Source organism: Rhinatrema bivittatum, chromosome 1 (genome assembly GCF_901001135.1).
Source record: "Rhinatrema bivittatum chromosome 1, aRhiBiv1.1, whole genome shotgun sequence".
Taxonomy (NCBI): domain Eukaryota; kingdom Metazoa; phylum Chordata; class Amphibia; order Gymnophiona; family Rhinatrematidae; genus Rhinatrema; species Rhinatrema bivittatum.
The window spans coordinates 346168883-346183550 of record NC_042615.1 but is presented as its reverse complement, the minus strand read 5'-3'; the positions used below and the strand labels follow the sequence as shown (position 1 = coordinate 346183550).

Here is a 14668-nt window from a genome sequence, read left to right as displayed (position 1 = left end):
GTGAGACAGTTAAGAGGCACTCACCAGTATCATTTGGCTAGCTCATCTGGGAAAGGGACAAACCCAGGGACCTCGGGGCACAGAGCTACACCCTGACACTCAGCTAAAACTTCTCTGGAAGGTGTCATAAGAGTTACGACACAGCCGATAGGAATTTTAGATTTGCCGTGTTGGCCTTCTGTGACAATGTTTAGTTGTCCTCTTTTTCAGGAGCTTTTCTGTTTATAGGTGCCCACATGGGGTGGACAAAGAATCTTTTCACCCTACTCCTATTTTTCTGTTGTTACTTTGCCCTGGTTTAAGCTTATTTGAGCCCTCGGGCCACACCCTAGTATTGGAAAAGTGGAGTGTAGCTTAAACATCTGATTAAGGCATTTTAACCTTTTATGGCCAGGACAGCTCTTCATCAAATGCAGTAATAGCAGAGATGTCGTTTTTATATGCTTACTTTTATTTATTTAAAAGATTCCTAACCCGCCAATCCAATGTTCTTGGCGAGGTACACAAAAACATTCATATTTACAATAAAACATACTCAATAATTCAATGGTCACAGCACAAGAATATCAAAGCTCTATAATGTGTCTAGAATGCTCCAGAAAATAGTTGAAGGTTATTTATCAACAGATTAAATTGCTTAGGTAGTATCAGAAGAGAGCTTCTTAATTTAACTGCTCACTCTGAAGGCCTATCTAAAAAGAAAAGTTTTTAAAATAATTTCTTGAATGAACTAACACACATCTCCACGCATATACTGACAGATAAGTGTTTCATATCTTAGGACCTGCTACTGCAAAGGTTCATTCTCATCTTTCCTCCAAGAGCATTAATTGTGGTGAGGGGACATGTAAAAAAATAAAAGCCAACAGATCTCAATGTTCATTGCAGCCTATTGATTTTTAGCAGAACTGATGGATTTAGGAGCATATAAATAAGTGAATCCTGAATTTGATTCTCCATTGATTTGGTAACCAATGTAAAGACCATAAGTTAGGTGTAATGTGTTCTCTGCCAGTTAGTATCCATGCGGCTGAATTTTGAACTACTTGTAATGCTCTTAATACATTTCCCAGCATGCTGATGCAGGTCAAATTGCAGCAATCTACACCGAGTAAAATAAATGCTTGTGGTACTGTCTGAAAATGGTTCTGACCTAAGAATGGTTTGAGCCACCATAAGCAGAGAGAAAATCTGAAGAAGGATCCCTTTACCACTGCTTTCATCTGCACATGAAATGAAAGATTAGATTCCAGGACCACTCCCAGGTTCCTCACTAAGGATGAAACTGGGATTTCCTGGTTCTCAAACTGGAAGGACAATGGAACATTCAGACGTAAAAACCTGCTCAGTAAGATGATCTCCGTCTTGCCAAGGTTTAAAGCCAATCTGTTCTCAAATACCCATTGTTTTATATTCTTAAGGAACCTTTAAATATGAAGGAATGAATCACCTACTGATGTCGAGATTAGAAGAAAAAACAATGGCATCAACATAAATCCTGTAACCTACATCGAGATTGGCAAGATGACAACAAATCAGAGCTACAAAAACATTAAATGACGACACCAATAGTACAGAACCTTGTGGGAGACCTGTCTTTAATGAAAACCAGGTGGATACTGCATGTGCAATTCTCACCATTCTAATACAACTGTAGTAATCCCTAACTTAGCTAGACAGGACAGAAGGATTTGATGATTTATGGTGTCAAGGCTACATAAGAACATAAGAAATTAACATACTGGTTCAGTCCAAGGGTCCATCAAGCACAGCTTCTTGTTTGCAACAGTGACCAATCCAGGCTACAAGTACCTGGCAAGTACCCAAACATTAAGTAGATTCCATGCTACTGATGCTAGCTAGAAACAGAAGTTACTGGACTTCTCCTCCAAGAACGTATCCAAACTTTTTTTAAACCTAGCTACACTAAATGCCCTAACCACATACTCTTGCAACAAATTCCACAGTTTAATAATACATTCTGTGAAAAAGAATTTTCTCCAATTAGTTTTAAATGTGCTACTTGCTAACTTCATGGACTGCCTCCTAATCCTTCTATTATCCATAAGAGTAAATAACTGATTCACATTAGTCATGATTTTAAAGACCTCTATTATATCCCCCCTCAGTCATCTCTTCTCCAAGCTGAACAGCCATAACCTCTTTAGCCTTTCCTCATAGGGGAGCTGTTCCAACCCCTTTATAATTTGGTTGCCCTCCTCTGTAACTTCTCCAATGCAACTATATCTTTTTTGAGATGCGGCGACCAGAATTGTACATAGTACTCAAGGTGCGATCTCACCATGGAGCGATACAGAGGCATTATGACATTTTCCGTTCTATTAACCATTCCCTTCCTAATAATTCCTAACATTGTTTGCTGTTTTGACTGTTGCAGCACACTGAGCCAGCAATTTCAATGTATTATCCACTTTGATGCCTAGATCCTTTTCCTGGCTGGTAGCTCCTAATACAGAACCTAACATTGTGCAACTACAGCACTTGTCCACATTAAATTTCATCTTCCATTTGGATACCCAATCTTCCAGTCTTGCAAGGTCCTCCTGCAATTTATCACAATCCGCTTGCGATTTAACTATTCTGAATAAGTTTGTATCATCTGCAAATCTGATTACCTCACTCGTCGTATTCCTTTCTAGATCATTTATAAATATATTGAAAAGCACTCTACTGGTTATCCTTCTCCACTGAGAAAATTGACCATTTAATCCTGCTCTCTGTTTCCCATCTTTAAACCAGTTTGTAATCCACGAAAGGACACTTACTCCTATCCAATGAATTTTTAGATTTCTTAGTAGCCTCTGAGGGACCTTGTCAAAAGCTTCTGAAAATCCAAATACACAGTGGGGCAGATTTTCAAACACCTACGCGCGCCGGGCCTATTTTCAAAAGGCCTGGCGGCGCGCGTAAAGCTCCGGGACGCACATATGTCCCGGAGCTTTTCTGAATGGGCGGGTAGGTGGCGGGACGGGGACGGTCCAGGAGGCGTGGCCGAGGACTCCAGCACAGCGGCCGGGGGATCAAGCGCCGGCACAGCACTTGGCTGGCGTGTACAAGTTATGCCTGCACAGATTTGCAGATTTCGGAGCGGCCTCGGAGGGAATGGGGAAAGACAACTGGTCTCCCCAAGGACTTGTCGCGCACAAGGTGCACTAGTGTGCACCCCCTTACGCACTCCGACCCCTGATTTTATAACATGTGCACGGCTGCGCACGCATGTTATAAAATCAGGCGTACATTTTAATATCTGCCCCTATATCTACCAGTTCACTTTTATCCACGTTTATTAACCTCTTCAAAAAAATGAAGCAGATTTGTGAGGCATGACTTCATTTGGTTAAGTCCATTCTGACTGTGTTCCACTAAACCATGCCTTTCTGTATGCTCTGTGATTTTGATCTTTAAAATATTTTCGACTTCTTTTCCCAGCACTGAATACAGGCTGTCTGGTCTATAGTTTTCTGGATCACCCTTGGAGCCCTTTTTAAAAATTGGGGTTACATTGGCCACCCTCCAGTCTTCAGGTACAATGGATGATTTTTATGAGAGGTTACAAATTTTAACTAATAGATCAGAAATTTCATTTTTCAGTTCCTTCAGAACCCTGGGGTACATACCCCAGTAGGTGATTTACTGCTCTTTAGTTTGTCAATTTAGCCTACTACATCTTCCAGGTTCACAATGATTTTGTTCAGTTCGTCTGACTCATCACCCCTGAAAACCATCTCCGGAACCTGTATCTCCCCAACATCCTCATTAATAAACACAGAAGCAAAGAATTAATTTAGTCTTTCTGCAATGGCCTTATCTTCCCCCTAAGAGCCCCTTTAACCTCTCAGTCATCTAACAGTCCAAATGACACCCTCATAGTTTTCTTGCTTTGGATATATTGTTTAAAGTTTTTATTATGAATTCTTGCCTCCTCAGCCAACTTTATTTCAAATTCTCTCTTAGCTGCCTTATCAATGTTTTACTTTTAACTTGAAAATGCTTATGCTTTTTCCTATTTTCTTCAGATGGCTTCTTCTTCCAGTTTTTGAAAGATTTTTTTTGGCTAAAATAGCTTCTTTCACCTCACCTTTTAACCATGCCAGTAATAGCTTTGCCTTCCTTACACCTTTCTTAATGCATGGATTACATCTAGACTGCGCTTCTAAGATGGTATTTTTAAAAAATGTCCACACCTGTTGTACACTTAACCTTTGCAGCTGCACCTTTCAGTTTTTTTCTATTTTCCTCATTTTATCAAAGTTTCCCTTTTGAAAATTTAGTGTTTGAGCTGTAGATTTACTTATTGTCCCCCTTCCAGTTATTAGTTCAAATTCGATCATGTTATGATCACTAGTGCCAAGTAGGCCCACCACCGTTACCTCTCTCACCAAATCCTGCGTTCCACTAAGAATTAAATATAAAATAGCTCCCTCTCTCGTTGGTTCCTGAACCAATTGCTCCATGAAGCAGTCATTTATTCCATCCAGGAACTTTATGTCGCTAGCAAGTCCTGATGTTACATTTACCCAGTCAATATTGAGGTAATTGAAATCTCCCATTATTACTGCACTGCCAAATTGGTTAGCTTCCCTGATTTCTCTTAGCATTTCACCATCGGTCTGATCATTTTGGCCAGGGGACAATAGTATACTCCTATCACTATACTCTTACCCAACATACAAGGGATTTCTATCCACATAGATTCTACTGAGCATTTAGTCTCTTGTATGATCTTTATCCTGTTGAACTCTATACGCTCCCGGACATAAAGTGCAACCCCCCCCCCCCCCCCCCCCCCCAAGTTGATCCTCCCTATCATTGTGATATAATTTATACCCTGATATAGCACTGCCCCATTGGTTATCCTCCTTCCACCAGGTCTCTGAGATGCCAATTATGTCTATCTCATCATTCACTGCTATGCACGCTAACTCTCCCATCTTACTTCTTAGATTTCTGCCATTGGCATACAGACATTTCAAAGTGTGTTTTTTGTTTGTATTAACAACCTGCTTTTCAGTTGATAGGGATAATTTGGAATTCTTTAGCTCAGGTGATTATTTAAAGGCACATGGGCTACTTTTGCATTTATTGGAAGCTCTCTGTTGGGATGCCCTAACTTTCCTGTTTTATTAGTATCCTTCAAAGATACATTCCTCTGAACCATGCACTGTCGGCTTTCCCTCTTGTTCTAGTTTAAAAGCTGTTCTATCAGGTAACACCAGGAAATGTGTGCCACCATCTAATCCAAGATGGAAAATATCCAAACTTGAAAGTACTAGAGTCTCTGTACTGTAGGTCAGGTGAAAACAAATTAGTAGTTATCTAGAACAGCATGTTCATCAAAAAAAAAACAAAAAACCCTTGCATCTGTTTTAGCACTATCATTTCTAAGATCTTGGATAGAAAAGGCAAAGAGGAGAAAGGTTGATAATTAGCAAAATATGTTTGATCTAACTTAGCCTTTTACAATATAGAGCAAACAGATGCTCATTTCAATTTAGGGTTATTCATCCCTCTTTAATGAGGTGTTTATAATGTTAGTAATATATTTGTTAAAGTCATTGTATGGTGTCAATAGGATTTAAAGGGCATGGTACAGAATTTATTGTCTTTATAATCTTGGTATTTCCATTTGATGTGTTGGTATAAATTGTTCCCGCTGAGGACCTGTATCCCACAAACACATGTTGAGCAAACAAGTTTCATCAGGGAAAAAAGCATATACCAGTGATCTTATTCTGATAAAAAGAGAGTAAGATCATTGCATTGAGATGGTGATAATGAGTTTTCTCTAACAGAGGTCTTAGATGGATGAGTCTTGTGACTGCTAGAAATAATCCTCTTGGATTGTTTCCAACTCTTTCAATTTTACTCACTATGAATGATTTCTTGGCATTTCTAACAACTGTGCACCCCCTTGCATGTGCCAACCTCCTATTTTATAAAATGTGCACACATTTGACTAAATGGTCAGTTTTACAGTGTCTGTACTTGGACCTGTGCTATTTAGCACACTCATGAATGATCTGGAGACGAAATAAGTCAGGTGACAAAATCTGCAGATGACACAAAATTATTTTAGGTCATTAAATAGCCAAGAATTGTGAGGTACTACAGAAAGACCTTGTGAGACTAGGAAACTGGGCTTCTAAATTGCAAATGTAATTTAATAAAGACAAGTGCAAAATAATGCATGTAAGGAAAAGTAATCCAAATTACATGTACACGCCGGATTCCGTAGTAGGAGTCATCACCCAGAAAAAGGACCTCGGAGTCCTTGTGGACAATACTTTGAAATCTTCAGCTCAGTATGCAGCAGCAATCAAAAAGAGAAATAGTATTTAGGAATCATTGGAAAGGAACAGAGAACAAAAGTGGTTGCCCCATCTCAAAAAAGACTTAGCGGACATAGAAAGATACAGAGTAGGGTAACAAAAATGATAAAGGGGAAGGCAAAGCACCTTATAGAGAAAGACTAAACAGATCAGGCCTTTTTAAATTCCTTATGAGTGCAATGGACTAGTCCAACTGCCATGCTTCCAGGTACAATAATACTCTGTCCCTCAATACAATGTTGAATGCACCAGAAAACCCACCACTAACCCTAGGGCTCTATATGATGCGGCACTGAAACAAACATCACCCATTCCAAGGCTGAGCAATGCAACATCCAGACAAAGCGATTCTAATTTTGGTCCTGAGGTTAGTTACATGCCTAGCAACAATATGGGTGATACATCACAAAGAACCATAACTGGCCAAACACGCTGCGGCTTTCGTTCATCAGCATATTATGATGACAAAATGAAGTTATTGTCCACAGTTGACGATTACACGTCACCAGATCAATGACCATTATATTGTTTCTCCGAGTTCTAAAGAAGAGAATCACCAACCATGATCAACTGAGCAGTTATGTGAGAAAACGATTTTTGCTTTTTTGTTAATTCATATCCCCCCCATCTTGCCCCATGTTTTAGAGCCTACAGATGGCACTCCAGTCATGACACTATAAATCAAAAGAATTAATCTTTGTGATCCCCAGCACTAGTTTCATATGTTTGTATTTTTTAATGATATTACAGTATATGATCTTTAGAAAGGAGGGGCATAAGACAGATTACCCAGAAACAGCCTTCAAGCTAGGGCGTTCTCTCACCCTAGCTTGATAGACTCTATAACAGGGTACTATCAAGCTAGAGCGAGAGATCATAGTTGAAATCTCAACTTTGTGAAACTTTCCTCACTCCAAATGATGCCAAATCTTCACTGAGGTGTATTGTGCTGGTTTGTACGTCTCACTCTGCATGTTAAACTGGCCCCTAAACTACCACCAACACCTCACCTCCAGCTATTAGCTGGCCCTCCTATACTGATATAAATAGTTGAATACTGTGAAGGCCTCCCCAGAGGCTCTCTCTCTCTCTCTACTCCACTCCATCTCCCCTTCCCCTAGCCCAGAAATGGCAGAAATGCAATTTGCAATCTTTAATGCAAATTGCGTTATGGCCATTTCGGGAATATCGCACAGCTTAATGCCAGGAAAAAAGGTGTAGTTATTTCCGGCGTTAAAACCGTGCAATAGCATGCGTTATGGTATCGCACAGTGCAATATTGCCCCTCATTTTCATTAATCCCACCCAAACCCCTCCCCAATCCTGCCCCTTCAAAAAATTTGCATTTGCTCCGTGCGGTAACACAATTATCGCATGCGTTATGGCGTTAACACACGCGTTAATGCGTTATCACGTGCATTAACCCATAACGCATTTTGATGAATGACCCTGTACGTTTATGATCAGCTTAGCAAATCAGAGTCTTGCAATCCTTCACAAAGTTTCACGTTTGGGTGCTTGAACAATCTAGAAAGTCATACTTTTCACTGCATTATAAAGGCCACCAAAGACATGACATTCAAGCAACACATCTTCCAGATTCCGTTTTTCCCCAGAAACAGAACACAGAAGTCAAAAGTGGCCAATACCTTGCTCATTCAGAGTCTGAGTAGGATCTTTTAACAGGGCTGCGTATTTGTGCAAAAGATTCACCATCACCTCCAGGAGCCCCACCTCCCTGAAGACATCCTTAAAGATGTAGTCATGCCGGGTAAACTTAAGTAACGTCTTTGTTGCAATAATGCTGCACTGGTAGGAGTTGCTAGATTTCAGTAGAATGCTGACACTGATCAGTTCCTTGCAAGGAATGTAATTCAAACTGAAGACAATAAACTCCAGCATCTCAAAGTATTTTGTCTGCACTTCAGGCAGCTTGGAAATTTTTTCTGCAAACTGGGACAGCGTGTGCTGGGATTCCAGGATGAAATAGTTTGCATTGTCTGCTACGTATATATTCATGATGGCATCAAGAATGATTCGTGAAAGATAGCTTGTTTTTGCTTTCAAAAATGCATTCTGAAGGACGGAGAAGGCCTGAATATTCTTCATACTGTGACCTGCAACATGAACAAGAGACATCAGCTAGATCAGTTTGTACTTTCTCTTCTATTCAACACATCCAATGATAGAGCACAGGGCAAAAAGAATGGCCGGGCCCACCACCCCAGTTAAACCCATATTACAAACATAAGCATGCATATGTTTTACTATTTTGGTTGTTTGTAAACCACTATGATGCGCTTAACAGTAGGTGGTTAATCAAGTGAATAAACTAAAAATCAAAGGTCAAGAATCCAGTATGTTTTCAGACATGTATTTGGCCTCCTCGTGAGAGGTGATGTACACGCCAGCACAATTGCTAGAGCCGAGTCAATCCAGGAAGCCCGATGGCCACGTTTGACACGGTCGGGGGTGCGGTATGACATTACAGACTCCCGTCTCGGGCCTGGGAGCTTGGGATGAAGTCTGGGAGCGGTAAAAGTTGTAAATCAGTGGAGAGGGTGGGGAGAGGCGCAGGAAAGGGCTTGGTGCCTTTTATTTGAATATTGTGGAGGGAAGTGAGGGTGCCTCACGTTGCTATGGCCCTTGTCTTTTTTTATTTTGGTGGGTGCTATGCCCGCACATATTTTTAAGGAATTTTCTGAGGAAGGGAGGGGCAGAGGTGGCATTGGGTTCCTGAACCTGCAGGCCCGGAAGGTTATTTTTTTTTTTTTTTTGTTACCTATCCAACTCTATGCAGATTATAGCCAAGTAGATTTAAAGTTCTTCGGACAGCATTAGCCAGATAACTTTAGGCGAGAATTTTCAGCAGGAGAATTTGTCCCGATGAATATTTGTGACAAATTGCCCAACTAACTTTAGCCAAATAACGTCTTCACTTTTCTGAATAGTGATCTCCATATTACTATGATTATCATGTACAATGCATTAGTCTGTCCTTCAAAAACATTTTTGGCTGCTTGCCATGCACCGTTTCTCTCTTCTGTTTGCTTTGGATACCTTCTGTCATTAATGCCTTCATAGACCCTCATAGACTGTAAATGCTGCGTTGTGTCACAGGATCAAAAAAATCTTGCATTCTCATTAAGTACCCGGAGTGGGTCCACTATTAATCACCCACTCAGCCCCTGTCAGCACTTTGTACTTGGAGCGAGACTCATCTGATGTCTTAGAGCTTAAGCATAAGGCTTTGCTAGACATTGCTGTAATTTAAAAAAAACCACACACACACACACACACACACACACTTCAGAAACTGACAATAGCAACAGAAGCCCACTACAGGAGAAGATAAGGACCGGACGTGCAAGCAGCATGGAGAACTCATCAGTGCACTTATCTATCTTATGACAATTTTTCTACAAATACAGCTGGCTTTATTACTTAATCTTGTCCCTAAAACCATTGCTAAATGGTTTTCCCTCCCAATCCCTTTTTTTTGCCTTCCATTATAGTTTTTCACTTCGCTAGTGCTGTATACAATTTCTACGCTGGGGCCTCTATAATGCAGAACAGGAATGACTTCTGCTAAATCATACCCCTCGGTAATTATTAACTGTTTTCAAGCATACAATAGATGATTTTAATTGTTTTTAACTAGAGACGCTTCAAAGTCTTCCCAGTTTGCATTGTGCATGCCCCACAGCAATATCTTGTACCTTTATTTTCCCAGTCTTTTGACCACATACCTGCCCAGAAAACTATTCTTTCTGAAGTTTAACATAGCAGACCATGACCACGGCAGACAAGGAAGAGGACCAGCTGGACCACCCAGTCAGCCCACTTGTTCCAGTCCACTGTCAAGTCTACAATGAACAAGCTTAGGATATACCCAGCTGTCAGTTATACAAGTTTGACCACCTGCAGGATATCGCTTCTTATTCAACTCAGTTTTGTGGTTTTCTTGCTTTGGTTCTCTACTCTTCTGGAAAAATGAGCACACCCATACTTAAGCTCACACCTAGTCCATGCCTTTATTTTACCCAACTTTTCAATCTTGTTCTTACCACTGCCTTCTGTAGCTGCCCCAAGCATGCTTAAATTCTGTTATAGTTATGGCTTCCACCAAGCATTTACCACCACCTCCATCAAAAGGAATTTCCTCATATTTTCTCCTGTTTTGCTGTCTCCAGCTTTCTGTCATGATCCCTTGTCTTTCAGTTTCTTTTTCTATGGAAATTTTCATGGTATTTGTATTTTAAAACTTGTTAAATATTTGAAAGTTTCTATTATTTAATGTCCTTTCCCCTAGAATGCCTTAAGCCGTATAGGGGCTTGTGTTGCAGGCCTTTTCTGAACAGTTTTATCCTTTTTACGTAGCTATTGCCTAACAGAACACAGCACTAGAGGCGGGGGTCTCACTAATGACTTACACCAGGGCAATATTATTTCCTTTACGTGCTGGTGATAATTCTGCTTACGCACTCAAACATAATGTTAGCTCTTCTTGTTGCTTTATTATAATGGCTGGCAAACTTCAGCCTATGTCAGATGGTTACTCCTGAATCTTTTCCTGTTTAAACGGTTGCCACTTCTGGCTCTCCTAATTTATAAGTGGCTAATGGATTTTTGTATCTAGCTGCAGGACTTTTACTTTTTTTTGCACTAAATCACACTTTCTGCACCCTTGGCTATTCTGCAAGATTTTTCAAGTCCCTTTTCATGGTTTTCACTACTCCCACTCAGATGCATTTTCAAAGGAGTTACACATATAAATGTAACATACTATCATAGCAATTTTCAAAAGGCATTTACCCACGTTAAGAGCACTCTACGCAGGTAAAAACTATTGCTAAATTGCATTCTCTTGTAGCAATTTAAAAAAGCCACTTAACGCGGGTAAAATTCATTTACATATGTAGAACCCAGATGAAATGTATAAATGTTTTTGAAAATCAAACCCATTGTGTCTACCCTGTTACAGATTTTATCATCTGCAAATAAGCATATTTCTAATGTCCCTAGTAAGCATACTGAGTTCTGAGGTAACCTAATGGTATTGCTATATTCAGCAGAAAAATCTGATTTTTACAGACTCTTCTCCTCTCTTTGTACATGAGCCCTGCTAGTATTCAAACAGACAAATCTTAGATAGAAGTAGCTGCTTTACTGTTGTTCAGTAGCGCTTCCGAGACCTATGCTGGTGATCCCACAGCCAGTGTTCAGGATATCCTCAATGAATGTGCATGAGAGAAATCTGCATGTATTGGAGACCCAGCTGCTTTCTTATTACACTCGATAGTCAAAGTTCATTTATGCGTTGTTTTTTTTTTTCTAGATTTACTGCTAGCAGGCTGTCATGATCCTGCCTGCTATGCAGCCCCTCACCACCACTAACGCTTTCAGCAGAAGTCATCAGGGAGCCTCGCTCACAGCCGCTGTAGCCTGCGTCCTTGCTGATCACATGATATGACAGTTCCAGACCTATTTAGCCCAATCTCTCCATGCCTTGCCTCTTCATCTGGCCATCCACGCTTTCTTGTTTTATTTTGCATTGTGGCCTTCCTTGGCCTATTACCTTTCCTTGAGGCCTACTTCAGCCTCCTGCCATGCTTTTGTGGCCTTCTAGCCTTACTCAGTGGCCTCTTGGGCCTTCCTATACCAGCTGGCAGTCTCTGGGCCTTCTAGGTCTGCCTAGCCTAACCTTGTGTCCTTTTTGGGTATTGTTTGCTTGCCCTATCCTGTCCCGTCTAGTCCAGTCCTTGTCCTGTCCGATCCAGTCTTTGTCTCCACTTCAGGCCTTGCACTCAGTTCAAGCCCTTGTTTGCCTGCCTCCAGTACCAACCTTGTCTCCAGCCCTAGCCTGGTCTTTGGTTCCAGCTTGTATCTCCAGCTCTGCCCATTATCTAGCTCTTGCCTTTCTCCAGTACTGGCCTTGTCTCCAGCCCTAGCCTGGTCCTTGGTTCCAGCTCATGTCTCTATCCCTGCCTGCCTCCAGTACCGGTCTTATCTCAAGCCCAAGCCTTGCTTTTGGTTCCAGGGAAGTCCTGCCAGCCACCGGAACCCAAGAGCTCAACCTGTGGGGGAGGTGGCTGGTCCAGGCAGAAGATCGTTTCCAGTCCTGTCCCGCTCCTACAGAGGTAATCTCTGATCCCAGCTTGCCTGACCATGACACAGGCTTACATAAAACACTGCTCCTTCATGAATACATTAGAGGTACTGTCCCACATTTTCCTAAAACTCATCTCATTGAACTTATCACCCATAAAAGACGTAATTATATACTCTTCAGTTGTCAAAGCCCACTTTCAAAAGACATACCTAGCAGTGGCTCTCTACTCTAAAATCCATGTTCTGATGTTCTCGGACATAGCATTTCCTCCTCCTGCCTTTAACACTGTGATGACACTCATTGCTACACCATTTTATTCTTTTTGTTTTTAAATAAGAGAACCAAGGGCTCCCGCTTGGAAGAGCAAAATCTACAATTGGGCCAGCAAATGGCATCCTTTAATGGTTATGTTGTTATTGCTGTCTTGGTTGTTTCCTTCCTCAAAAGGATTCCCTGCAGGTTGCAAAGTATTTTAGTGGCCCAGGGTAAGAATGGTTAGGAAGGAATGCTGTACAGAGTTTTTGAGATCATACAGCTGTCAAATAACATCTGAAGAAGGGGCCTACTACTACAGACATCGGGGAGTTCATGCAGTTTAGTATATTTAAAAAAAAACAAAACCATAGCCAAGAATGTACATCTGATTGCCAAACATAAAATTACTCGATGCGGCTAAAACATCAGTAGACTGAGGACTTGCAGGAGAACCTTGTGTGGGGAGGTAACTGGCAGATGAAACGGCAGATGAAATATTGTAAATACAAGTGCAAAGTGAAAGTAAGTGAACAATGGGAACATATTGTTCCTTGCCCTTGTAATCTCTTTGGGTCAATGGGGCGTCTTAATATGATAAAATGTTTATTATTGCTGGCTTACAGTTGTAATGATTCTGAACCTAAGAAACAGAATTGAATTGAAAAAGGTTCGGACAAGTTTCTGGAATCAGCACTTCTGGGAGTGAGTAACAGGGCATGGAATCTCCCCATTAGGATCTGCCGGGTACTTCCAAGTGACCCAGAGTGGCCATTGTTGGAGACGGGATGCTGGGCAGGATGGACCATTTGTCTGACCCAGCATGGCACATCTTATCTGCTTATATAAGAAATAAAGCACCAGAGAAATGTGAATTAACATTCTGTACAGCTGATGACAAAAATAAAGCAATCTATGCATCTAATTTCCAAGTTTGTTTTGTGCATCAGAAATAACACATGCAAATGCCAAAAATGATATTTCAATGTGCGGTGTTATTTTTGTTTCAGCCTCCACAATGCTTAATTAAGGATAGATAAAAACGTATTCTTTATTGTGCCTAAGGGATGCTGTCAGTGGTATCCTTTTTTTTTTTTCACATCAGAGATCCTTTAGTAATTGTCTTCGATATTAATTTGAGAGAGTTAGCATCTGGGTGCACCACACTGGAAGGGCTGCTATTTGCTTACATTTCCTCCCCATTACTGGAAGTCGGCAATGCGGTACGATCCTGTTACTTCTATATATCTGCTGCTGCACCATAATCCCAGTCCATTCTACTGATATTGGCAGAGTGTCCTTTCGAAAAAACTTCCTCTAACTTTGGAGATACCAACTGCCTCAGTAATGTCATATACCAACCTTGGTCCTAACAGCATATTATTGAGGTTGCCATTGTGCAGGACCTTTTGCTCTTCAGAAATTCCTGTGCCTTGACTGATACACCGAAACATAGATAAAGATCCAGAAGACCATCTAGTCTACTCAATTTACTTTCTGTTACAATGTCATAGACCCCAGGTAGTCTCTGGTTTTATCTCCACTCACTTAATTCCTTTTGATATTCTGCAAGTTCTCGTCTAGACAGCATAATGTGGATTCCAGATAACAAGCACAGTCAATTACATATGCAACATAATACCGTAAATAAAACCCAAGCACACTGCCACTTCCCCCCTAGCAGCTAGCCATAGGCCTGCATAAATAGCCAGGTCTTTCGTCCCAAAACCTAGATATCATGTTTCTTCCTGCACCTCTACCAGAATGGAATGGAATTCCAGAGCATGGGTCCAAAATGCACACTTCCTAGCAGAAGTGTAGTAGCTGAAGGATGCAATACTTTATCCATGCATGATGTCATTCATACTTTATCCATGCCTGATGTCATTCATATCAGCCATCGTAAATGCATCGAGTGACAACAAAAGAGAGGAAAAGCCTCACTTTGGGCATA

At 40.9% G+C, this 14668-nt stretch overlaps 1 protein-coding gene across 1 annotated transcript in view; it reads right to left on the bottom strand.

Moving 5' to 3' along the window:
* The window catches only part of WDFY3 (WD repeat and FYVE domain containing 3), a 616621-nt gene that overhangs the window by 372805 nt on the left and 229148 nt on the right, over window positions 1-14668 (bottom strand). Inside the window, 1 exon segment of the mRNA XM_029599364.1 lies at window positions 8000-8467. Coding sequence (XP_029455224.1) covers window positions 8000-8467 — 468 coding nt within the window.